Source organism: Cibotium barometz, chromosome 37, assembly GCF_041138505.1.
Source record: "Cibotium barometz isolate CiBa-2024 chromosome 37, ASM4113850v1, whole genome shotgun sequence".
Taxonomy (NCBI): domain Eukaryota; kingdom Viridiplantae; phylum Streptophyta; class Polypodiopsida; order Cyatheales; family Cibotiaceae; genus Cibotium; species Cibotium barometz.
Window position 1 is genome coordinate 28,582,729 of NC_141082.1, and position 27,012 is coordinate 28,609,740.

The window sequence follows — 27,012 nt, forward strand, 5'->3', positions numbered from 1 at the left end:
AAGGGTATGTTCTTACATCACAAAGAATATATTTCCAAACTACTTCTTCCCAGCATCAAGGTGCCCCCAAATCAACCGGAGGAATCAGCCAGATTCAAGCTCTACAACATGGCATTACCCTCAAAGCGAATTGTGCCTCAAATTGGGGGAAAATGTTAATTCTCGCGGTCTGTGCACCATCAGCTCCTAATTCCTTTTAGAAGGAGGTCAGTGTCATCAAGGCAAAGTGCCTTGTAAGTTTTTAGCCTTCAAGATCGTATATTCTATGTGTGTGACCACTAACAATCCAGACCGGCGCATATTTTGGAGCTCTTGTTGCTAGTGCTAAAGATCTACAAACAAGGCGTTTCACTACCTATCGCTTGGTAAAAAGCATCTCCTCATTGAGTACATTGAGACCCTAGAAGGCTCAAGAAACCCCTATGGGACCTGGTTATACTCAAGCCTCAAATTCAACAATCATTTAAGGTATTTTTCAAGTCTCACAAGTTCAAAATTTGAGGTGTTTATGGTTTTTTGGTAAGGAAGGGGACTTCAAATCTCATATGTACTTGTGATAAAGGCTCTATGTACTCCCAACCTGTTCTATTTAGATCCAAGATTTCAATGCCTATGCTGCCCAAGTCAAAGCCCCTTGTACACATGTCAATGTATGTGAAGGAGCTTGTGTTTGTCAAGTTCAAAACACGTATCCATGCCAAACTAAGTAAAGCCCATGCATGTTATATTCAATTAAGCAAATGTCAAGAGATAGACACTACCCATGAGTTGGAATCCCATGTGATAAGACCTCTCAAAGTGCTTACCAATTCGGAGGTGTCTATATGCATGGTATCTATGTGTGCCATGGAGTTTTATGCTACATATGATGCTCATGAGATTCAAAGTCTTCAATGTCATGCTGTTGTATTCATTTTCAATGTCTATACAGTCTATGGAAGCTGCCTCAACAATGGTGATGTCATGAAGACCAATGAAGATGAAGACTACAATGATAATGAAGACCCAATGTTCTACACCAACATGATGATGTCCATCATTATGGTATGCTTACCTTATGGATGTTATGCCTCAATTTTATGCTATGTTCAATGGATGCTTTCCAATGAAGCCATCGATGAAGAGGCTATGCAATGCTTATATGGTTTAAAGATGATGGTTCCCTATGTTATGGTGAAGTAATGTATGCAATGCTCCAATGTATGTTTCCATGAAAGCCTATGTCAAGATGTAGGACATGTCTATGCCTATGTAGATGATGTTATGATGGTGTTACCCTGATATGGTAGTGTCACAAATGGATGTTAATGCCATGATGATACTATGATGGATGCCACCAATGTTTATGTCAATGTATGATCAACCTTGTGATTGGGAAACCCTTGGTCAATATGTGCCCATATGTATGTGGACGTGATGCTATCTATGTTCATGTCCATGATGTCATGTCATATTGATCTAATCACCTCTAGCCACACCGACGATGTAGGCTAAGTGATGTATGTGTGTCTCTCCATTAAGGGTGGGGGGAAAATGTCATGTATATGTATGTCACATCATGTAGATGTGTGAGGTCTACGTATGTGATGAAACATGGATGTGTGAGACCCATGTTATGTTTCCACCTCTGAGCACCAATAATGTAGCTCATGCGGAATGATGACCATGTATGAATGTATGTGAATGCTTTTGCCACTTATCCCCCCTAGTATGTATGGCCAACTTGGCACCAAGGGGGGGTGTTGGAATATGTGGTGCCCCTCGTGTGCCAATGTAGAAGAACCATGTGAATGGGTGCTATGATGGAGAAGATAAGAATAATTGTTATGTGGAAGATAAGGATGATGATGTGGCATATGGATTCACCAACCATAATGTAACCAAAACCACCTTTGGAAATCACTTTAGGGTTGCCTATTTGTCTCAGTAGATTATCATACCATTTGACAAGTTCTTGAAGCAACGGGCCCTTACCTCAACCTATCGGCCTCACAGCCTTTCACAACAAATCATCATGGGGCCTAGATATCCCTCTCACCTTGCACATCATTGAGTCCTACCACAACAAATCATCATGGGGCCTAGATATCCCTCTCACCTTGCACATCATTGAGTCCTACCACAACACAAACAATTTAGGAAAGGTTAAGATGCCGACTAGGTCACATCCCAGATCCCTCTCATCAAGGATCTCGTTTAGAAGAGCCCTACACCCCCATCAAAACCACACAAGGCGAGAAGGGAGCCATGGCAGAGGTTCACATGATCACCAACAAAGATGTTCTCAATTCCAATGGGGCTCTAAATGTGAAGACATCATAGTCCTTGGGTCCATGTACTCACCAAAAGGCTAGGGATCAGCACAATAATTGTGTGGCATCACCACTCACCATCCTTGCCAAGCTACTTGCCAAATTAGGTCAAATCCTTTAGTAGTGAACTCCAAGGCTTACCTAGGGAAGGTACACACTGTATCCACATGCTTACAAAGATCCCTTGTCACGCCATTATAAAGATCTCCCACCCCTTGTGCCTTGCCTAGCCCTTTCCCAGCTTATGAAGCAATGTCTCTTTGACTACCCGAAGCCTCAACTTCTCCCGAAGAGGTAAAATCGGAGACAACCTCATGAAGCCCCTCGATTTCCTCACCAAGGCCAACCATGGAGGAACCTTCACCCACGCATCTCTTGCTAAAGAATAAGAGACCACAATAATCACCTTTAAAATATCCATTCCCCAATCCACTTAAGCAGGAAGATCATATCACCTTTGTAAGCGATGTTTTTAAGCCATAGGACTTTGCAGAGGACCCACATTAGGGAGAGGTGCTTAGATCCCAAGATGATGAAGATGCACCCATCAAGAAATTTACTAGGTAACCTACGAGAACACTCCCTCCACCCTCCAAAAACCTATCACCCACTCCCACATCATCCCAACCTCTATAGAATCCACTATGATCGGTCTTTCCCCATCGAGACCATCCCATACCCACCTTTGCAGCAAAACTCTGAAGGATGCCATAGATTAGTCTCTCATGGACCATATTATCCCTCAAGACCCAACCCATCATAATGACCTTCTAGCTCTCCCAAGCACCTCAAAAGTTGACACTCACCGGTGGGTCGAGCTTATCAGCCATGTGGCCAAGAATTCTAAGTGTGGCACATCCTCCAGAAAAACATGAGCTCAAGTGATAGGAAGAGTATCAAAACCACCACTCCCACCAACAACTACTTCAGGATGCTGATGAAAAGAATGCCAAGCTAGAAGCTGAGATTAAGAAAGAAAAAATATAAATACATAGGCTTTAGAATGAGCTCGTTTTGTGAGGCCACCCAAGAGAAGATAGCCCTCACTCATAAGCATGACATGGATGCCCTCAACCTATAATACCAAGCATTAGAAACAGCCAAGATTGTTGCAGCTTAGTCACATGAAGCCCAAAGAGACCATCTCTTAGATGAGATCAAGCAAAGCTAAAGTTGAAGAAGACCAAACCATCCTTTTGTGGATAACCAGTTTGTAGGAGTGTGAAGATACCCTTACATAGCAACCGAAGAGGCAACCAAAGCCCTCATTATTTTCCACGAGGAGTATAACCAAGCCATGGCTAAAGGGGAAACAAATCAAGAAGCAACCTACCAAGAACTCCTCCACTATAAAGAATCCCTCAACACCCAAGTAAATATTGAAATCGATAAGCTAATAACCATTTCCTTTGGATGATACCCCTTTGAAGGGCACGACCAAAAGAAGTTGGGCATGCTTCTCTCATGGGCTATGACCTCGACACCTTGCCAATCATGACTCACTCCGTTATGCATACCCTTACTCACATCAACCATACCCTAGCCCTTTACTTGCTTTAATTCAATATCTTTTTATCAGACCCTATCTATTCAAATCGGTGTTGGTTTCTTCGATGACATTTTAATTCATAGCAAGAGTGAAGAAGACATGTGAAGCATGTGCATAGAATTTTTGAGGAATTGAGGGCCAATCAATTATATGCTAAAGAGAAAAAATGCACATTTATGGGGCAGAAGAGGTGGAGTACCTTGGGCATATTATTAGCAAGGATGGTATTAGGGTAGATCCTAAGAAAGTGGAGTGCATCAAGTATTGGCCAATACCATCTAACATCACACAAGTGAGAGGGTTCTAGGATCTCTCATCCTTCTATCAAAGATTTATTAAGAGGTATTCACAAACTATAGCCCCATTAAAGAGGGAGTCATTCTTTTGGGATGAAATGGCTAACAAGAGTTGTTAAGAGCTCAAAAGAATGCTCTTCAACCCCTATTCTTGTATGCCTGAATTCTTCCAAGCCTTTTACCACATAAGGGTGGATGCATGTGGGGGAAGAGGGATCGGGGCTATTTTATATCAAGATCATGGGGTATTTACTTTTGAGAGATAAAACCTAAGTGACAAGGAGATGGAGATGCAGGTATATGATCAAGAAATGATAGTCATTTTGTATGCAATTAAAAAATGGCATCATCATTGTTATGGGAGTAAGTCCTATATGTGATTCATCGCGACAGCTGCTCTTCTTGTCACAACCCACACTCTCAGCCAAGCAAAGGAGATATGGTTGGTTACGCTCCAAATCTATGACTTTGAGATCACGTATACAAAGAGGCAAGACAATGTGGTTGCCAAATATTCAATATCAAGGATGTGGGCATTTTATTTAGCAACAGCCATATTAGAAGTGCATAAAGATTGGGTTAGGAATATACAAGAGGATTATTTTTTGGATATAAGATTGGATATACAAGAATTACGTACAAGATTGGATATACAAGAAGAGTATTTTTTGGATGAAGATTCTATGCAGCATGGCACATGTGAAGAATTTTCCCATTTTTATATGAGAAACGGTCTCATATACTTGAAGGAAAAAGCCTATCTTGTTCCCACTTTGGTATTCAAGTAAAAGGTGTTGGATGAAATATACTCTTCTTTGGGACTCTACAAAACATATGATGCCATGAGAAAAGAGTTTCCATTGGAAAGATGTGCACGCCTATGTGTCCAAGTGTTTACCACCATGAACAAAGCTCCTACTCATAAATTGCGTGAATTTCTTATTCCAAAAGGCAAATAGGCACTATGGATTTCATCACCAGTGTTCCTATCACCAAGAAGGGATGGGATAGTACTTTGTGGTGTTGGATAGGTTGACAAAGGCAGTCCACTTTAAACACACAAAAGTGATATATTCGGCATCACAAGTGGTGCATCAATTCATGGAGAGTGTGTTTAGATTGAATGGAGTGCCATAACAAAGAGTGAGTCATAGAGATGTGAAGTTCTTGAGTAGCTTTTGGCCCACACTATTTATAGGCATGGGAACAAAGTTGACACCTAGCACTGCTTATTTTCCCAAGATAGATGGTAACCAAGAGGGTGACCAAATGGTTAGAGATTATTTGAGACATTATTATTTTGATACTCAACATGCTTGGGATGAGTGGTTGCATATGGAAGAGTTTGCATATAATAGTACCTATCGCTCTAGTATTAGGATGTCACCATTTGAGGCTATGTATGGGTACAAAGTGAATTTTCCAATGGTGGTTTTCAAGCAACATGGTATGAATCCAAATGAGATGAAGTGGAAAAGATGCAAGCCATACTCCAACAATGTAAGGAAAACCTCAAAAAGTCTTAAGAGAGAACAATGAAGATGCTCGTAAAAGGCCTTTATCTCAAAGAAAGGGATTTGGTGTTTTTGAGAATTGGTTCACTCAAAGAAAACACATGCAAACGAAGTTTGCCCATCGTTATTATGGACCATTCAAAGTGTTGAGGAAAGTTGAGGGTTGTTGCTTCCTCCTACCACTAGGATACATGATGTTTTCCATGTATCACATTTGAAGGCTTACTACTGGATATGCAAGTGGTGGATGAGCCACCTCTCCCATGGATGAGGAGAGCATGATTGAATATGTGCCAAAGAGTATAGTGGGCAAGAGAGAAACAATGCTTTCTCTAATGGAATACTTTAGTGAAATGGAAAGGTTTACTCCTTTGAGGAGGCTTCATGGTAGCCCGCTCCTTATGCTTGCTGCAATTTTTTGTAATTTAAGTTTTGGAGGCCTTATGAGTATCGGATTTATATGATGGCATTGGGATTTATGGAAGGCTGATTTGAGAGCATTACATGCAATTTTAATCGTATAGATGAGATTATGCTCTCATGGATAGATTTTATAGTCATATCATTTTGGTCATTTCATAACACACGGCTTACACGGTGTGGTGATGATGAATACCATCTCTTGAGCTGAATACTAATGGTGTCGGGGACCAACCCTATCGAAAGGGAAGGTTTGTAACAATGGTGGGCCCATGGACATGAGAAGTGGCCATGTACATATTAATATGGGGACTATCGACTATGGCCTATATGCTTGTAAACTTGGGCATGGACATAGTTAAATAAGTGTGAAAGGAAGGCCAAGTATATAAGATAATTATTGGACTTAATCCTACACCAATCAATGCTAATCATTTTTCACTAATACACTTTCTCAAAGAGCTCAACCTTCCATGGAAGCCTTGGCTATGTAAAAGTAGACTTTCTTCTATCTTGTGTCCATTCAAGCTCTAATGGGACCTCCCTTCCTTGTGGGATCCCACTTCGTCTCTCTTTTTTTCACTTTAAAAAAACTCCTCTATCTCTGGTTCATCTCTATTTTTTATATATCTTTCTTTGTTTCTTTTAAATTATTTATTTCTTCTCTCTCTCTCTCTCTCTCTCTCTCTCTCTCTCTCTCTCTCTCTCTCCCCCCCCCCCAAGCCCTCCCTTGATTGGTTTCTTTTCCTTTACGACTTGATCCCCACCTTGTTGGTCCTCGCACACTAGGTCCACCTCCGTCAATGCTCACTGCCTAGTGCACTTCCCCTTCCTGCAATATTACCACCCTAATCAATTCCCTCAAGATAGTACTCGATGGGATTACTAACACATTCAAAGAACCCAAAGTAGAAGAGCTATGAGCTTTATAAGCAATAAGATCTATACATGCAGTTTGATTTATACGGATAGCTTGAACTAACCCATACATGGACTTGCCTCCTTGTTTGAAGCTCCCACACAGTGTCCCAAGTACCCCTGAATCCAGTGCCATACTATGGTGGCACATGCTACAAGTGTAGATTCGAGCATGCATACAAAGATTGTCCCAATAAGGTGGCATTGCCCCAATGGACAAAAGCTTCAACCAGTTCAACAAGGAGCCTTAACTTGTTGAGCATGCAAAGAAGACGTATCCATACAATCCCCCTTATGATATAACAAGGCTCTAGGCATGACAATGCATGTAATAAGCAAAAGCTCAAGCGTCAGCATCAAAGTAGCTAGCTCAAAAGCCAAAGGCACGTGTCTCAAAGACTTAAGGAACCCCAAAAAAGGAATAAGGGCCGAAACTAGAGGTCAAAAGAAGGAAATATCAAAGAGCACACGGAATCACAATGCACAATCAGTTGTCAAAGATGATGACATTGTGACCAATGAAAGTTGTCACAGATGATGACATTGTGACCAATGAAAGTTGTCACAGATGATGACATTGTGATCAATGAAAGTGATTCGAACAAGAATCCTAAAGCTACCTCCCTTGATGAGACAGTGGAGGACCTCCTACTCAAGCAAGATCTTGACAAGGGGAGGAAACCAATTGACTATTCCAACCTCTCGAAGAAACTAAAAGAGTACCCCAACTCATTGTTGTTGGATAAAGAGTGTGAGAATCGTAGAGCTTTCATGACTCCCCTAAGGTCAAGGAAGCTTATCCTGATGGCCCAAGTGAAGAACTAAGCCAAAGACCTCACCCCAAAATAGAAAGAAAATTTGATAACTCTTCCCAAGAAGTATGAAACATTTTTTCCTAAAAATACATAGACATGCTAGGAATTTCTCCGGAAGTAGTGAAACAGCCATTACTATCATAGAAGGCACAAAATCCTCAAAGTACAAAGCTTACAATACGAATCCCAAGTGTAAACAATTGGTCAAAGATGACATGGCCACGCTCATCAACACGGGGGATTCGTGACTGAGTGGGTATCACCAAAACAGAACAAAAAGCTTAGAGTGTGTTGTAACCTTAAAATGTAAATGCCACATCTTGCAATCACGACTTGCTCCCATACACTGACCATAGCTTACAGCTTCTTGGATGGCTTCTTAAAGAGAATTGTCAAAGAAGAAACTTACAGCTTCTTGGATGACTTCTCAAGCTATAAGCAAGTCATGAATGAGTTTGGAGCACTGGAAATTCATTACCTGGGATACATCATCAGTTCATTAGGTATTAGCCTTGATCTTGAAAAGGTACAAGCCATTCTCAGTTGGGATGTTCCCACTCCAACCCAAGAAATTCGCCCATTTGTGGGTCTTTGTCAGGCCTACAACACACACATGGACAAGTTTTCTAACCTTGCAGCCATAGTTGTCACGGTACGAAAAATATCCAACCAATCAACACAAGATATGGTTTACTAAGGAATATGGAATCCACACGTATTGAGGAATGCTATTCGGCTTCGCCAATGTCCCCACCACTTTCCAATGCGTGATATGTAATACCTTCAAGGATCTCCTTTGAAAGATCATGGATATATTCATCAATGATCTTCATGTACACTTGAATTGAAAAGCGCATCTCACTTGTCTTTGTAAGGTACTTGAAAGATCACACTTCACCACATTTCATTGAATCCACTAAAATGCCAAATTTGGGTCCAAGCAATGTATTTCCCTTGGCAATGAAACAAGAGATGCTCTAGTCATACTAGTCATAGCCATGTACCCAACAAGGAGGTATGTTGTTAGGCATAACACAAGTTGAAAGTAGAGAATCTCTCTCCAATTGCACTTCTTGGAGGTGTTAGTGTGACATGAGATTTTGACCCCATAAACCACTAACGGAATTTCAAAGTCCTTACCACTCTACTACACGACTCAAAATTATAGTTTTCTAGACATGTTAAACACACCTTATAATAAGGCAACGCACTAATCAACCTTGTAAGCCATGCTCGGCTAAACGAGTACCATGGGGATGCAATAGCAATGCTATTTTTGCAGAGGGGCAGCTTCTTAGTAGCACGTGTAAGGACTTGCAACTAGCAAATATCCATTCTCCATTAACACCACCACCTAGAGCAGCACACACAAGGTTGAAGTGAGCACTAAATAAACTTGCGGTATTGCACAGACTGCACTACAGTAGTTTACTCATCTACTTTTAAACAATTGTTCTGCACAAGGCATACTAGTTCTGAATATAACAAAGTAATTGTTACCATAAATTTGAAGCCATTAGATCTCGAAATCTAAGATTAATTGGAAGATTTACTACTTCAAGTTTGATTCTTGCTTTTCTTTTTCATGAGATTTGTATGCAGCTTTCTCTGGTTTAGGTCAATAACAGAAGCTACTTCACAATAAGTGCATCCACATAGCTGCTATTCTAACGGTGGTGCACTGAGAACAGTCGAAAGGACAACCCTTCTTGCAATGTAAAAAGAAAGCATACCAAAGAATTTACAATATCACCTCTTTTTTCCAGAGAAGTGAAATTTGAAATATCTTTTCTTGAAGAGTGCAGTAAATTATACATATTCCCCACCTATCACTTTTAGTTGGAACACCTGATGTAGCTGATGAATGGGCAATTACCCCCATACAGAACCCATCCGTCCAAAATAAATAGGGTACATGTAATCCCTCAAGCACGAACCTCTCAAGGCCCAACCTTGTTTGTTGGAGCGGTCTGCATTCACTATGTATCTTCATGTTTTGTGACCAGTTAACTACAATGATTTTTTTGGTCTACATTTAATCCCAGTGGACCACAGCTACACCACGCACATCAGGTCGTCATCTTACATACTTTAATATGCATGTACTGCATTTAATTCAATATATATATAAATGAGCATCCAAGACACTGGATGATGCATCTGCAACCTTGTATCAAGGCTAACAAGTAGTCACACTAGACCACCTTGAGATCTCAGATGAGGATGTGTCCTCAACAAGCTTGACATGATGATGATGTCACATACTCCACTGCTACTCAAACAATTAGCGCTTCACAGGTACATCCATCCCAAGCTTCTGAGCTCGAGAAGCAAAAGAGCTTGAGGTTGTTAAGCACTCCAAAATGCCAGCACACTCAGCTGGTGGCAAAACACATTCCTTAACATCATCTGCATCATCAGCCTTGTCTTTAGGATCAATGGTGTGAGGAGAGAATAGATTTCCACGTGTTTGACAGGCAAGCATGGTTTTGCAATGCTCCCCTTCGTCTTCTCGAATGTTCACAAAAACATCGTACAAGTTGTCTGTTACATGCAAAAACAGATGTAAAGAACGCCGCATGGAAGGTATTGTATCCAAATCCATGAAACCGTCAAAAAATCCTTTTCTTTATAAGGTTGAAAATATACCAACTTTAGGCCTTCGGGACTCAGGAACGCGGTTTGTTTGGAATTCATCTGCCAAAAAAAGCAGAAAAACATAGGATCTCAAAAACATTGTGGTGAGCACTAGTATTTGCATGAGCAAACTATCTCAAATAATAGAGTTTACAACAGAGGAGTTGTAAAAAAAAACAGCCAATTACACCATATACTTACATACATACATTTATACCTACCTACCTCAATACATACATATTATATGTTTCAAAACTAAAATGGACTTACCAAACATGTAGAGATCACCTTCTGTGTAGTATTTTACAGCAACCTCTGGAGCCGGCAGTTTTTTCAATTCCTCTGAATAACATCAAGGCAATTACTATGAAGGCAAATACGATACAAGGCTTGCAATAAGGAATGGTTGAAATATGAAATAAGTCTACAGGTGCAGCCTCACCCCCATGCTGCATGATGAACTTATCATAAGTAGAATAAGCATGCCTTTCCACACATTCCGAAAAATGATCTACAAATCATAACAGCAGGTCAAGAGGTTAAGACCAATTCAACAGATCTACACAAACCTTCTAGAATGCTTATGAAAAAGATTGAAAACATTTTGAAGAGAGGAAGCTAGTATTGAGACTTTCCCTTAGCATCGAGCTAAATTCGCTATTTGTTCACTTTAATTTTCATGTGTGTTGTGTGTGTGTGTGTGTGTGTGTACTTTGTATGTATGTTCGTATGTATGTACATATGTATGCATGTGCGTACGCCGTAGGTACGTATGTATGTCTCTGTCAGTGTCTGTCTGTGCATGTGCATGCACATGTGTTATGTGTATGTAAATGAGCACAAATTGAAACCCACACGAGCATTATAATGCCACAGTGTGTAAGCATTGGCTTACATTTCATTACAGAAATCATGCCACTCGACTACTTTAAAAACTTTAAAATACTGAATCTCTAGAAAAAGAGCCATAAAATATCAACATCAAAGAATCGTATCAAAACATGGGTCACCTAATACTGACATGCCATACGGGGGCTGATGGTATACATCAGCGCCGTCACAAAAAAGTAAGCAACAGCAATATGTTGAGCAAGGAAGCGGTCAAGCCATCTCTCATCCCCTCCTAAAGCCTGCAACCCATTTTGGATAAGGTTGGTAAAATCACTCAATTTTTCAAAATTTCAAAAACAACTTTCTATGGATTGAATATTAATTCACTACACCTCCATAACAAGTAGATGATGCAGCTCATTCCAGCTCTCTGCAAAATGAACTTTCAAGTAATCCGCCCTACGCCACCAGCCAAAGCTTTCGTACATGTGCAATACCGATACAAAAGCTGTCTCAAAGAAGCCAGATACTTTATATCATTGGGTCTGATATCAACATTCTCTGCGCAAGCTAGCCAAGCATACGGCAACCTTGACATCTTTGCAAAAAGATAGGCATGCAACCACATGGTCCTTCATAATATATTATGATCTCACCAAAATATGGTACTCTTGCAATGGTCTCCAAGACATAGAACCTTGCATAATGTCGATCTGCATAGAGAGCATCCAGCAAAAGAATGACCGTATCCTACAAGGGTCGATCCCAACACTCAAGTTCCATAATAATCTCTCTCTCTCTCTCTCTCTCTCTCTCTCTCTCTCAAATCATTAATAGAAAAAAGCCGCAATCCTCATCTCTTCTTATGATAAGTGCACAAGGCATATCAAGTATCAGAACCAAGATTCAAGGTAAGGAACCTACAAACACTCAAAGATCTTCCCACTAGTAAGGTTACGATAAAAAGCCAGTTGAGTTGGTCTGTAGCATACACCAAGCTAGGCCCGTTTGAAACAACGGGGCCTTCTTTAAACCCGAGTTTAGTGCGTCTTTAGCAATCCTTTAAACAGCATACATGAATTGAAAGATGTAGTCGAGACAACACCAAATGGGGTACCAAATTACCCACTGAATCCCCTGCAAGCAGGAGTATTTGCTTTATTTCTTCTGGAGAACTGAATACAAGCTAAACTGTGTCCACAAGACTGAGCAAAACAATTGACTAACTGACAACCAAACGCAAGGACAAAGTGACCAAACTCTAGGCAGAACTGTGCATAAACTATAGGCGATTGTGAAGCTATCTTTGAAGAGAATACACCGTCCCGAGACTGAAGGTTGGTGTGCTGAGAACTCTGGAAGAGACTGAGCTTCGATTCCCTTGGGCTGAAAGCACAAGAATGCTGAAAGTATGCAAAGGCTGGAGGCCTAAGCACACATGCTTGAATGTTTGCTTGATAACTTGATTTTGTATCTGATAATTCATGGACTAAGGCTGGGGCGCCTTTTTATATGTCCATATGGATGTAGGTCGGTTGGCAGAAAGGCTGTCGGCCTGTTGATATTGTGACACGACTGGTTTAATCAGCATTAAATGCTGAATTAAGCATGGGCTTTTCTTGTCTGCAGGCAGGCCAGACTGCAGTCTGGCCTGGCTGACTGCAGCCTAGCCCTAGCCGATTTCTGCCCAGGCTCCTTCAAGGGCTGTAACCTGGTTATAGCTAATGGCTAAGGGTATTAAATACCCCTTGCAAGACTGCCCCTCCTTGGGGCTGGCCTTAGGGCTGGCCCCTACTGTCTACATGCTTTTGATGCAATCTAACCTATGGCTGACATCTACATGAGGACTACTTGCTGAATTCTCCAAAGTGGGTTAAGAGGACTGACCTGACAAACCTCTATGGTGGCTGGAAGACTGACCTACGTAGCTCGTACCTGACATGTCGCAGACTAGGGCTCACATAGGGATCACAACATACGACAAAAATATCCTAAGTAGTACCAAAGGTCCTCCTTCTGTGCATGTTTCTTGCACTGTTGATGAGCCAATTTGTCACCATGTACCACAGTGCATGGGTGCACATGACATGGTCTAAAAAGCATGAAAAGGGGATGATAAGGTGGGCCTTAGGAGCTCCCTATTGGTCCCTTCCATTGGAAGGCTTACTGAAATGAGCAATGTTTCCATGGGGGAGAGCTTATCGGGAGAGCTTATCGAGGTTGGCTAAGTGTCCCAAACTCAAATAGATGTATCCACCGATGCATAACTAATAGCCCAATGAAGGGAGTAAGGTGGGTCTAAAAAGCATGAAAAGGGGATGATAAGGTGGGCCTTAGGAGCTAACTATTGGTCCCTCCCACTGGCAAGCTTACTGAAACGAGCAACGTTTCCACAGGGGAGAGCTTACAGAGGCTGGCTAAGTGTCCCAAACTTATCCAAAGATGCATAACTATTAGCCCACTGAAGGGGTTAAGGGGTAAGCCTATAGGTCCCACCTTCACCAGCCCTTTACAGCTCAATTTTAAACTGCAGAAGACCGCTTCTGCTGATTTTAATGCCTCTACTAGTTATGCTGCCATGGGAATTGCTGCAAGACTTGACTCATCCTCCACCATAAGGAACTCGGAAACTGGGATAGCCACAAACTCTCGCTTCTACTAGTTATGCTGCCATGGGAACTGCTGCAAGACTTGACTCATCCTCCATGAGGAACTCGGAAACTGGCACCAGATGACCTTTAGCCACAAACTCTCACTTATGCTTGTCCTCTAGGAGTGACTCCTTTGCTTGCTTTAACTCTACCACCACCATCACATCACCATCACCTCTTCAAGATCCTCCTCTGGTCTACACTTCTTACTTGAAAAATTTCTCCTGAGCCACTTTCAGTCTTGGAAGCCTCCGGTCTGCCCAAGCTGCCCCAACGGCGAGGGCGGGCCTCCGTGTTCCCACCGGGCGACCGGCGCAGAACGTCGCCTCTCGTGGGGTGGCTCCCCAACATCCTCGGCAACTCCCTCTTGCTGAGTTTCAACCTCTGGTGAACTTTCCAATTCTATGCCTTTGTCCACCGGCATTACTGTTGTCACTACCACACCTCGTGCTTGGATGTCTCTTTGACACTCTACCAGGATATTTCATCCCAATCAAACCCGCCCTTGGCAACTTCTTCACCCAATAGATATGTTCCTTGATGGCCTACTCCCAAAGAACCAACTATTTTGTGGGCATGGGTTGTAACTATTTGGCCCTCCTAGCTCTTTTACACATGATGGAACCCTTGCCCGGACACCAGACAAGTGGAAGAAGGCATAGGGACAGAGACCATAAGATTTGCTCAAGAAAAAGCACCAGTCTTGGTCAAAAAGCAGGAAAAAGCAAAACGTCAAACTGGGTTGACCACGAGCCAAGGGCATCTAGAGCTACCCGTTCTATTCCTTATGGAGGAGATAGAAAAGCTACTCCTAGGCCTCCTCTCTTAGATGCAGCTTACTTGGGACAGGTAAGGGAAAGAAAGGCAAAGAAGCCAGAGAGATCGGAAGATCATCATATTGATATCACGCCAGGAAGTTCAATGAGTGGTTTGCAATGGTGCTTAGCCCATTGCATGTTTTGACAAATAAAGCCGTGGAATCTTTGTGGACCAAAGCTGAAACATAACCCTTTTTGAAGCATTGAAACTTTATGCTAGCAAAGAACCAGTGTTGGTTATTCTAGACCTTTTTGTGGTTGAACATGATGAGATTGCATTGTGAAAGAGTGCACAGAGCGGAAGCAAAGGGGCACTAGAGTGTGCTGAATAGAGAGTGCAAGAGAGAGAGAGATATGGAGCAACTATGCTGAATATACTGAAGTAAAACAGTCCCAAGCAAGAGACAAAAATAGTCTCATAAGTGAGGGAGTAAAATATGTACAAGAATGAATGAAAAAGTGAGAGGCCAGCCCACCTATTTATAGGTGGGGAGAGTTGGCCAACTGGAGCTACTGAAGCTGGCTGACTGGATGACTGAACTGGCCGACTGGGAAAAAACCATACAGGCTAGAAAAAATCCCAAAAAAATATGTAAAATAGGGGTGGCCAGCCCACAATCAAGGGCCATGCAAAAGGGACCAAAAGGACACCAGAAATGGGCAGAAACTGGGGATCTGTCAGAATACGCAGCGGAGATGATGACCAGATCTAGGAACACGAGAGCAAAACCCATACAGAAAAAATACAGCACAAGAGAGAGAGAGATGTAGGCGTGTAACTCTGCTCTATATACACAAGAAGATCCCGGTATGATACACAAGTGGCAAGGGGACTGGGGGCCTATTTATATGGTCCCCCAACAGCAGTCGGCCTGCTGTAGGGCAACCGACTGGCCCTGAAACTCCACGACCAACACACCATCTAGTCGGCCAGCTTGTCAGCAGTCGGCCACCTCAAACATGGAGTCGTGGACCAGTTCCAACAGTCGGCCAACAAATGGGCTGCTTCCCAAGCCACAGAAAAAATAGGAAAAATAAGGGGAAAATGCGGAGAGTGGGGAAGAATGATAAAACACCTCATAAGGGCGGGCACACCCACAACAAAGGCCCTGGTGTAGAAACTAGACAGGAGATGACTTCTAACACCCCCTCTCAGCTCCTGGCTATGAAACCAACCACAAGGAGCTGGGGTGCCGCCTGAGCAAAACCTGAGAGAGCGACTTCATGAAGATTTTCACCGTACTGTCCTCCGTTGAACAGAACTCTAGCAAGATGTCATCAGCAACGATCTGTTCACGAACAAAGTGCCTCTGGATGACCATGGGTTCCTCCAGTGGAAGCCCAAACCTGCAATGCAACCTCTGCATCCTCACCACCTCACAAGCAGCATCACAAGCAGCCCGGTACTCTGCCTCTGTCCACGACATGGCAAAAGATGACTGCCTCTTACTGCTCCGTAAGACTGCTCTTGGGCCTGAAGTAGATCTCCTCGTGTCCGGATCTCCTCCCCAAACTGAGTCACTCCAACCGTGGAGTCGGACTCCATCCAACAATCCCCCTCCTGTGTATAAGAGTCCATGATCCTTCGCATGCCGCAGAAACCACAGGAAACGCAATCCTGCCTCCCAAAGAGTCATCTACAACCATGAGCTCAACTGCCTCATCACAGGAAGCTCCCGTCCAATCTTGTCAAATCCCCACAGATCTCCTCGCGATCGTTCTTGGTTCAAGACTCGAATCCTGCAAACAAACAAACAAACAAGCAAGCAAGGGAGTGCAGGCCTGACTCACCTCCCATCCATGACAGCTATGGGCAAGCCCACAGTCTTGGCTGTCCCCACCGAGCCACGAGCTGAGCTAACTAGGATGACGTACCGACCAATCTCCTCCTCGCGACGTCCCATACCGCCACGAAGCTGCCCTCGCGGGCCTCGAGATTGCTGCCAGCCTCGGCTGCATAAAGCTGGTGCACGTCTGCACTAGATCCAAGCTCCAAGACCATAGAGCTCTCACAAACTCGCGAGACTCTCTATATCTCAATAACTAACCTTGGCCACCCTTTTATAGGCTCTTGGCCGGTCATCGGGCGTCCACACTTGGGCGCCCGCCCGTCCATACTTGGGTGCCCGCCCGTTAGTCTTTCCCTAACTCACCTCGTCAATCAGCCTGCCTAGTTCCAAGCTTCCCTAAGCCTCGAAACTAGTCTTGCGTGCGTGTAGCACACGGTAGATACACACTGTGCACATGACATACTCCCCTTCCTCTAAGAGCTCACTCCTGAGCTCACTAAAAAGCCAGGGTAATCTCTCTGAAGAGTAGTCAATGTCTCCCATGTAACGTCCTCCTCAACACGATCCTTCCACTTGATCTTGTATTCCGTGATAAGCGTATTACGCAATCTTCTTTCACGAAATCCAAGAATCTTTTCAGGTTCGTGCGGAACAAATGTCATGTCCTCGACATCTATAATTTCTTGAGGAGTAACTAACTGATCTGCTCCACCCACCCAACATCTATAATTTCTTGAGGGACAGCTCAAAGATCAACCCGCTTTGTTCATGTTTGATGATTGTGCATCGGAGAATTTCATATCCACTCAGATGGCACCTACTTTGGGTATTGAAGTGGAGGACATGGGTCCTCAAATTGAAGCAGGGGCTGCCTTTGTTGGTAGAGAAGTGCAGGTCATGCCTTTTTTTGGCAAGTTGCGTATACACATTCAAGGCTATGTGGATCATGAGGATTTTCTTGTGGCACCTTTGAATGGCTGTGATGTATTGCTTGGAAAGCCTTGGCATACACGTATTGATCCGTGCAAGGCTTACAAGACCAACAGAATCACCTTCATGCATAAATGCCGAGAACATGTAATTGATGCTCGTAAAGAGGGTGATACCATTCCCCTTGTATCTCATGTACAAATTAAGAAAGTAATGAAAAAGAGTATTTTTGCGTACTTGATTTTTGTACGAGATCATAATGAGAAAAATAATGTACATGTAAACACTCTTAGTAATGATAGGCTGAAATTTTTGCAAGAGCACAATGATTGTTTTGCTGATGAGTTACCAAATGAGTTACCACCTGCACGACCGGAAGATCATCGCATTGATCTTGTGCCGGGTAGCTCACCGCCTAATAGGCCAGCCTATCGTGTAAGTGCATCCCAAAAAGAGGAGATCATGAAGCAAGTGAATGAGCTTCTTGAGAAGGGTTTGGTTCAGCCAAGCTCTTCCCCATATTGTTCACCCGTCCTCTTAGTTCAAAAGAAGGATGGATCCTTTCGTATGTGTGTGGATTATAGAGCTTTGAATAAGCTTACCATCAAGAATCGGTTTCCGATTCCACGCATAGATGACATCCTTGACAAGTTGGATGGATCGGCATGCTTTAGCCGAATTGATCTCAAGAGTGGATATCATCAAGTGCGTGTAGTGCCTGAGGATGTACACAAAACTGCTTTCAGGACAGCATTTGGGCTTTATGAGTATCTTGTTATGCCTTTTGGTCTTACAAATGCCCCGGCTACATTCAATAGAATGATGGATCGCATATTCCGTGGGTACAGGAAATTTACAGGTGTCTTCTTTGATGACATCCTAGTCTTCTCGAAGACCAAAGAAGAGCATAAAGCTCATTTGGCTATTGTTTTTGAAGAGCTCCATAAGCATAAACTCTTCATAAATGCAAAGAAGAGTGAGTTCTTCTTGTCAGAGATACATTATCTTGGGCATATTGTGTCCAAAGATGGAGTGCGGATGGATCTTGCAAAGATTGATGCAATTCCGAATTGGCCCGAATTGAGTTCGGTGCATGAGATCCGTAGTTTTCTTGGATTATGCTCTTACTACCGCAGGTTCATTCGGCACTTTGCATGGATTGCTTCTCCTTTGCATGATTTGACAAAAAAGAAGGCCGTGTTCAAATGGACTAATGTAGAGAGAGATGCATTCCTCAAATTGAAAGATGCAACTACTCATGGTCCAGTGTTGATCGTTCTGGATTTGCAAAAGCCTTTTTGTGTGGAATGTGATGCATCTGGAAATTGCATAGGGGTTGTCCTTAATCAAGAGGGACATGCCGTGGCTTATGAGAGTCGTAGATTGCATGATGCAGAGCTATCTCTTGGCATTTATGAGAAAGAGCTCTTGGCTGTAATTCATGCACTTACTATATGGAAACATTAACTTCTTGGGGCTGATTTCACTGTGAAGACAGATCACCAGAGTTTGAGGTATTTTCTTACTCAAACTAAGTTGTCAGAGAAGCATATGAGGATGGCCAATTTCCTCTCTATGTTTCATTTTCAGATCTTGCACACCCCAGGAAAGAAGAATGTAGTGGCCGATGCATTGTCACGAAAGCCGTATGTAGCAGCTATCTCGGTTGCCTCTCATGGGGACTTGTCTACCATGCGTGATTTGTATCATACGGATGCTGATTTTGCCACTATTTGGGCTGATTTGATGGCTGGTCATGCACATGCCTCATATGTGATCAAAGAGGGTTATCTCATGAAAGATAATTGCCTATGTGTGGTGTCTGACATGAGGCAAAAGGTTTTGGATGAGTGCCATGCTCTTCCATATGCTGGTCATAGAGGCATAATGCCTACTACGCACATGATTGAGCGGTATTCCTTTTGGCCAGGTATGCGGAAGGACATAGAGGCACATGTACGTGCATGTATCACCTGTCAAAAGGTCAAATTTGATAGGCAAAAGGCACCAGGTTTGCTTCAGCCATTGCCTATTCCCACGCAGCCATGGGAAAGTATTACAATGGATTTCATTATGGACTTGCCACGTACCCAACAGGGTAATGATGCAATTTGGACAATTGTGGACAGGTTTAGCAAGCAAGCTCATTTCTTGCCGGTCAAAAAGACCATCAAAGCTGAGCATATGGTTAAAATATATCTTGCACAAGTGTTCAAACATCATGGAATGCCGAAGTCCATTGTGGGGGATAGAGATCCCAGGACTACAAGTCTCTTTTGGCGGGCCTTATTTGATAATATGGGCACCAAATTGGACTTATCATCAGCTTATCACCCTCAAACGGATGGGCAAAGTGAGGCTGCAAATTCAGCCGTGTTGGATCTCTTGAAATGTTATGTGGCGGATCAGAAGTCTTCTTGGGAGAAGTACTTACCGCTTGTAGAATTTGCATACAACAACACGGTGCATGCATCTACGGGAAAGGCCCCGTTTGAGATTGTTTATGGTAAGGTGGTTTTGCCACCCATCCTTCGCACAAAGGATGAGATATTTGCAGCTGATGAGTATGAAGAGACTTGGATATTGCTTTTACTCAGGTGCGGACAGCCATTGCAAGGTCACAAGACAAGCATAAAAAGGCTGCCGACAAGCATAGAAGGCAATTGGATGTTAAAGAGAATGATTGGATATTGCTGAAATTTGAGAAAGCAAGACTTGCAAAGAGGCTTGGCAAAGAGGGTGCATATCCTAAGCTTGCAACCAGGTACTATGGACCTTTTCGAGTGATCGAGAAGATCAATGAAGTGGTTTTCAGATTGGCATTACCTAGTCATTGGCGCATACACAATGCTTTTCATGTGAGTCTCCTTCGCAAGTATGTAGGGCCGGAGCCCAGTGAAATGGTCATTGAGGATCCACCACAAGTGGATGAGCTTGAGGAGATCTTGCAGCCAGAGCAGATTGTGTATCACAAGGAACGCAAGCTTGCTGCAGGCAAAGTTGTGAGGCGTTACCTTGTGAAGTTTAAGAACTATCTTCCCATTGATGCTAAATGGGTAGATGAAGAGTTCTTCAAAGATTGCCCGCATGTGCTTCAGACATATTTGGATGCATTTCAGTTGCGGACAACTGTTTAGAAGCGGGGGGGAATGTCACCATTTGGCCACCCAAATGGTTCACTCTTGCTTTCACACTATGTACATATTGGATTGGTGTCCATGGCTTATGGAATATGCCTATGCAGGTGATTGACACGTGTCATGCTGTATAGTTGGATATGATATTCCGCTGGTACTTGATGTTATCATGCCCGGAATATCTGGAGGACTTGGCTTTCCGCTGGGACTTGTGCATTTGTGTACATGCCCGGAAACGCCTGGAGGACTTGGCTTTCCGCTGGGACTTGTGCCTTTGTGTACATGCCCGGAAACGCCTGGAGGATTGGCTTTCCACTGGGTCTGGTATTGCGTATACTTGCCTGGAAACGCCTGGTCTTATATGGTTTCATGAACGGAAATTGCTCATGCCAATGCTGCATTGCATAGCATCTTTATGTGCTTGCCTGCAAATGAAATTGCATGCTGTTTTCATGCCTGCATGACCTATGTGTAGTTCCGGGTAAGGGGACGCCCGCCCGTGAACCGTGCGTGTGAAACTGTCTGCTGACATGGTTGTGTGGCATGTGAACAGGTGGTAAGTATTTCCCGATCTAGGCTCAAATAGTCCTTAGGACTTGGCCAATATTTATAAGTGAGTGCGTTCCCATTTCATTAAAGTTTGGGCGCCCAAAAGTCACTTATAAATTATGACCTCTTCCAAGTTCACACTCACTGAAGTCCCGAGGCGGACAAGACTCAATGTCCAGGACCTGATCCTCCCCTTTTACTCATAAATGGGCATCTCCCCATGTCCCTTCACCTGATTGGACCCCAATTCACTTACTTATTAAGAGAAATTCGTGTTTTCTCTTCATGAGGCTTTTTGGAGGCTGAAAATCTGTTTTTCCACCATTTCTCTTCATTTCCAAGCTCTCCATAGCCATATCCAACTTGCTAGGGTGTTTTCCAAGCTTCCAAGAGTGTTTCCAAGTGCTAATCACTCTCCTACTCACTCCCAATGACTGAAATTCAGCAAAACAGCTCTCATTTTTGTTGTAATTTCTGGTCTTTTTGCTGAAAACCCTAATTTCAGCCTTCCTTTCTCAAGTTGAACCATAGGGAAAGCTTTCCCAAGGTTCCCTTCATCCTCTTGAAGACTTTTGTCGCGAAGGATTGCGGCAAATCGAAGATATCAACACTTCTAAAGCTTCCAACGCGAAGGCTTCCGCTTGCAACAACTTCTATGAAGACTGGTAAGGTAATTGGACAATGTATTGTCATTACTTACTCAGTAGAAGGGCAGGACTCCTTGTTTAGCCGCCCTGTGTAGTATTTCTCTTGTCCTATGTGCTCTTGAAGATGTTGCTACCTTGCTTGGTAGAACATAGAGCCAATGGTAGAGAATATGGGCACTGAAGTCGGGCCGGGCATCAAGGCAGCTCCTTGGTGATCTACATCGACATACCATTGTTTTCTAAATGCTGAATTTCATATGCATTGGCATGGAGGATTTGGCAATGGATGCCCGTGAAACTATGTATTGAATTTCTCCAATAGTAATACAATTTACTCAAGGGAGGGGTCGGCCGTTCCGGCTCATTGTGTGCCTCTTGTCAATTCAGCAATTTACTTCTTGTATTTGAGCAAGTGTCCTTCAAATCTTAGTGTATTTAAGTGTATTGATTAGCATTGTGTTCAACCAAGTTACACGATTCTGTCTTAAAATAGATAAGACAATCGTGAGGTGTCTGACATGATCCTCAAGAGTACGGCTATAAATCAAAATATCATCCAAGAACACTACCACAAATTTTCCCAAATGTTCACGAAAAAGATCGTTCATCATTTGCTGGAAAGTGGCTGGAGCATTGGTTAACCCAAAAGGTAATTCGAGAAACTCGTAATGGCCATACCTAGTCCGAAAGGCGGTTCTTTCGACATGCTTTTCATGAATACGTATCTGGTGATAGCCAGTACGTAAATCTATCTTCGTGAAATATTTCGCTCCTACTAACCGGTCAATCAGGTCATCTGATCTAGGGAGAGGATAACGGTTCTTAATGGTCAGCTTGTTCAATCTCTTGTAATCTATACACATTCTCCAGGTGTTGTCCTTCTTTCTCCTAAGCAACACGAGTGCACCCCAAGGTGATTTACTTGGACGGATCTGGCCCATCCTCAAATAATCTTCGAGTTGTTTAGCCAACTCATCTTCCTCAGCTTGGCTCATCCTATAAGGTGGAATACTGACAGGATGAGCACCAAGGATCAAGTCAATACGATGATCTACTGCCCGTTCAGGTGGTAAATCTTATGGCAGTTCCTTAGGAAATACATCTTGAAACGAGTCAAGTATCTTCTGTAATTCTTTGCTTTCAAACACACTTAATTCATTTACATCCATGGAAGGGATGAGAAAAGAAGAAAGTGGAATCAATACACAATGGAAAGCGGTATACAAAGAAGAATCCATTATATTTCCAAAATCAAGTGTATTTACAAGAGATCCCTGAGAGCGATGAATACAATCACCTAAAATACTATACTTGGTGTCCTTATGCTGAAAAGAAAAAATATGACTAGACCAATCTATCTGGACTTGAAGAGTCTTAAACCACTCAATCCCTAATAACAAGTCTACATTTTCCAGATGCATAACATAGCATTCCAAAGTATCTTTGTAGTCTTGAATCTAGATTGGAAGCATCTCCACCTTGCGATCCCAAACTTGCCTTCCCGCAGGTAGGCGTACCTCATAGGTATGGTCGCTGAGTGTCGTATCAAGACTCAATTTCTGCACAAGTTTGTAGTTAACAAAGTTATGTGAACTGCCAGGGTCTAAAAGAATGTGAATCTTATGGCCATTCACTTCTCCATAAACTCAGAGAAGATCATGCAAGCCAAATACTTTAGAATTGAACAGACAATCAGAACAAGTACTAAGGCGAGAAAGTACACTAATTGACGTACCTGTCAAAGACAACTGGTTAGCTGCCTTTGGCTTGGGTCCTGCGTTTGTCTTAGTATCCTTTTGCTTTGGGCACTCGTTACGCATGTGTCCTCTTTCTTCGCAGATAAAACAACGTCCTTCCTTCTTGAGCTTTAAAGCCCTAAGGAGTTGTTTCTTCTTCGCTGATGTCGAACTTGAATTCTTCGAAGGTTGGTCTGAAGACTATCCTTCAGTCGTGTTAGCCATAGGTGCGGAGAACTTTCTTTTATGCTTGTTCCCCTGCTCGGTAACGGGTTTCGACTTGGAAGAGACCATTGTATCATCATAGATACGAGTGGAATGAATGGCCTCGTCCAATGTTTTACATTTGTTATTTTTAACCTGTAATCGGTACGAGTCTGGTAAACCAGCTACGAAAAACCCCAAAAGAGTAGTGAGATCCATCTTTGTAGCTTTCATTTGCAAGTCACGAAACTTCTGGAGGTAGACATCATAAGTGAGGTGCTGCGAGGTCATGGTCAAAGCTGAAAACCGGACAACAACATCATAATCATCCTCTTTCTTGAGGAATTCTTTCTTGAAGACGTCTTCGAATTGTGCCCAAGTCGTTGGCTTAGGGTTGAGTTCCTTCCACCAAAGCAAAGCTTTGCCGGACAGGAAACCTACTGCTACCTGGATCTTCTTTCCGTCATCATATGGATGGAACTGAAAGTGAACTTGCCACTTATGTAGCCACGTGTCCACGATCTCCTTGGTGCGTTGCTTCTGCTCGCCCCCGAACGGTTCCGAAGTAATGTTGGGGCCTAAAGCAGAGGCCAAGGTATCCATACCCGATAAAGTAGAGAGAGTAGTGGTCAATAGAGCAATGGAGTTCTGCAAAGCTTGCATCCGGGCTGCGATTTGTGCCTGACGTTCCGTCAAAGAAACTTCGAGAGCTACTTTGAACTCTTGGAAATCTGATTTTGACACAAAATCGTCAAAAAGATCGGCATCGGCTTCCGTAGCCGGCAAGCCTTTGCGTTCCACAAGGGGCTCCAACTTCGATTCTTGGGTCGACATCGTGAAGAGGGTACGTGGAGAGAAAATTCGATCTTTGCACAACAAAAGTGCGAGTGAACTTGAGAGCTTGAGAGCTTGAAAACTTGAGAGATGTGTGGCAAGAAGCCCACTTAAGGGGTTTATAAAGATAGCCCCAAAAGCCAAAAAATCTCCAAAAGCTAGACTTAGCTTTTGCTTTGCTTTTGTGTTTTTTTTTTCTTGAATATATATATATATATATATATATATATATATATATATATATATATATATATATATGGATATATATATTCTATATATATATATATATGGATATATATATTCTAAGTTCTTAAAAAAAATAAACACTTTTAAACCTTGGAGGAGGAGACTTTTAAACCTTTTTTTAAAAAAATTTAAACTCAAAAAAAACGAAAGCTTTAAAAAAAAGGCTTTCCTTGTTTTTTTTTCTCCTCCTAGGCTCCTGGATTAACGCCGTCGGCTGGTTGCAGGCAATTGAAGCTGCCGGTGCATGCTTTCCATCCGGCGGATGCTGTCGTCAACTGAAATCGGCGCCTAAAGTACTGTCGGCGCCTGTGTCAGTGCCTGCGTGGGCCTGCCGGCCTGGCCTGGGCGCTGCCTGGTTGGCTACGCAGGCCTGGCCACAAGGCCACGTGGCCTAGGCGCCAGCCTGGCCTGGCTGCTTGGCCGCCTGCTTGGCTAGCCTTAGGCGCCTTCAGCTGCCGGTAGCCACCGCCTGCAAACTTGCCAACGCACAAACCCGCCAGCCGCCAGTGCCTCCGTCTCACAACCGCTCTCTCTCTCTCTTGCGCCAAAAAGCAACGAAAAGCAAACATGCTTTTTTTCTGTTTCTCTCCCTGCAGTTCATGCGACTGCACAAACGACTTCCCTACTTCTTGCAAAGCAATCAACCCTTCCTAAACTACCACCTCCCATCAACATGGGTCTCTTTGATGAAGAAAAAAAACACATACTATTTTGAAAACTGCAGTATGCACAGAAAAAACAGCAAGCTTTTTAACACATACCTTTCTTTGACCTCTTCTTCTCTACCTACCGACTTGAGCGTTCACGAGGTATGCTCTGATACCACTATCAAATCCCCACGGATCTCCTCGTGATCGTTCTTGGTTCGAGACTCGAATCCTGCAAACAAACAAACAAACAAGCAAGCAAGGGGGTGCAGGCCTGACTCACCTCCCATAAATGACAGCCGTGTGAAGGAGCTAAAGAAGCTCAGCTGAAACAGTTAGGGTTTCATGTGGGAGACAAACACAGAGAAGAAGGGAGAGAGAGAGAGAGAGAGACATGTGGGGATAAGTCAACTCACAAAGTATGAGTGTGTGACTCCACTATCACACATGTATATTTGCTCTAGTGCACATAGCGCACTTAGTACCATTAATGTACTAAGTGTACTATGTACTATAAAACTTATGGGCTTGTACACACTATAAGGGTGGGCATAATGCCTTTACCCCAACAACCTCCCACTTAAAGGCAATGTGCCCTTAAGTGAAGGAAAAGAAAAAATCAGCATGTACATGATAATATACAAGGCCATATCAAGGCTGAAACTGGCCTCATCCAATGCCCATCAAGTGTCTGCAATGAGCAAACCGCTCTGGAGGCAAGTGATCAGCCGGGTTGTCATCCGTATGAATCTTGACAAGCTGAATCAGCTTGTCCTCTATCACCTCTCTGATGAAGTGATACTTCACATCCACATGCTTCGTCTTTGCATGAAAGACAGGGTTCTTTGCCAACTGGATGGCACTCTGACTGTCACAATGCAACAATGGAATATCCCCTGTAAAACCCAAATCAACCACTAACCGAGATAGCCATAATGCCTCCTTGCAAGCCTCTGTGGCTGCAATATACTCGGCCTCTGTAGTAGAAAAGGCAATGCACTTTTGCATCCTGGATATCCATGACACAGCACCTCCTGTGAATGTAAACATATAACCGGTAGTAGACTTCCGGTTATCTGGATGACCGGCATAATCCGAATCCGTGTAACCATGCACTAATGCATCCTGTTTGCCAAAACACATGCACATATCCTGTGTGCCCTTCAGGTATCTCATGACACCTTTCACTGCTTCCCAATGCTTCTTGCCAGGATTGGCCATGTATCTAATAACCACTCCCACTGCAAATGCAATGTCTGGCCTGGTAGCAACCATGGCATACATGAGACTGCCACAAGCTGAAGCATACGGAATCTTGGCCATATCAGCCCTGTCACTATCCGACTGTGGGCTGTCCATAGCACTGAGTTTCACATATGGAGGCAAAGGAGTACTAGTCTTCTTCCCCCCCTCCATATTGAACCTCTGCAAAACTTGGCCAATGTATTCCTTCTGAGACAGATACAACACATGCTGATTTCTGTCCCGAAGTATCCGCATACCCAAAATGTGATTTGCATCACCCAAATCC

General features: G+C 43.2%; 1 protein-coding gene across 1 annotated transcript in view; it reads right to left on the reverse strand.

The window, feature by feature from the left end:
* Nucleotides 1-9,398: 9,398 nt before the first annotated feature.
* Nucleotides 9,399-27,012, reverse strand: part of LOC147617129 (ubiquinol oxidase 4, chloroplastic/chromoplastic-like) — a 51,821-nt gene continuing 34,207 nt past the window's right edge. The window contains exons 3-9 of the mRNA XM_086776721.1: nucleotides 11,949-12,042; nucleotides 11,685-11,800; nucleotides 11,483-11,591; nucleotides 10,904-10,972; nucleotides 10,732-10,803; nucleotides 10,474-10,521; nucleotides 9,399-10,368 (exon numbers count right to left, since the gene is read on the reverse strand). Coding sequence (XP_086632847.1) covers nucleotides 10,109-10,368; nucleotides 10,474-10,521; nucleotides 10,732-10,803; nucleotides 10,904-10,972; nucleotides 11,483-11,591; nucleotides 11,685-11,800; nucleotides 11,949-12,042 — 768 coding nt within the window. The 3' untranslated portion in view covers nucleotides 9,399-10,108. The remainder of the gene's footprint in view (nucleotides 10,369-10,473; nucleotides 10,522-10,731; nucleotides 10,804-10,903; nucleotides 10,973-11,482; nucleotides 11,592-11,684; nucleotides 11,801-11,948; nucleotides 12,043-27,012) is intronic.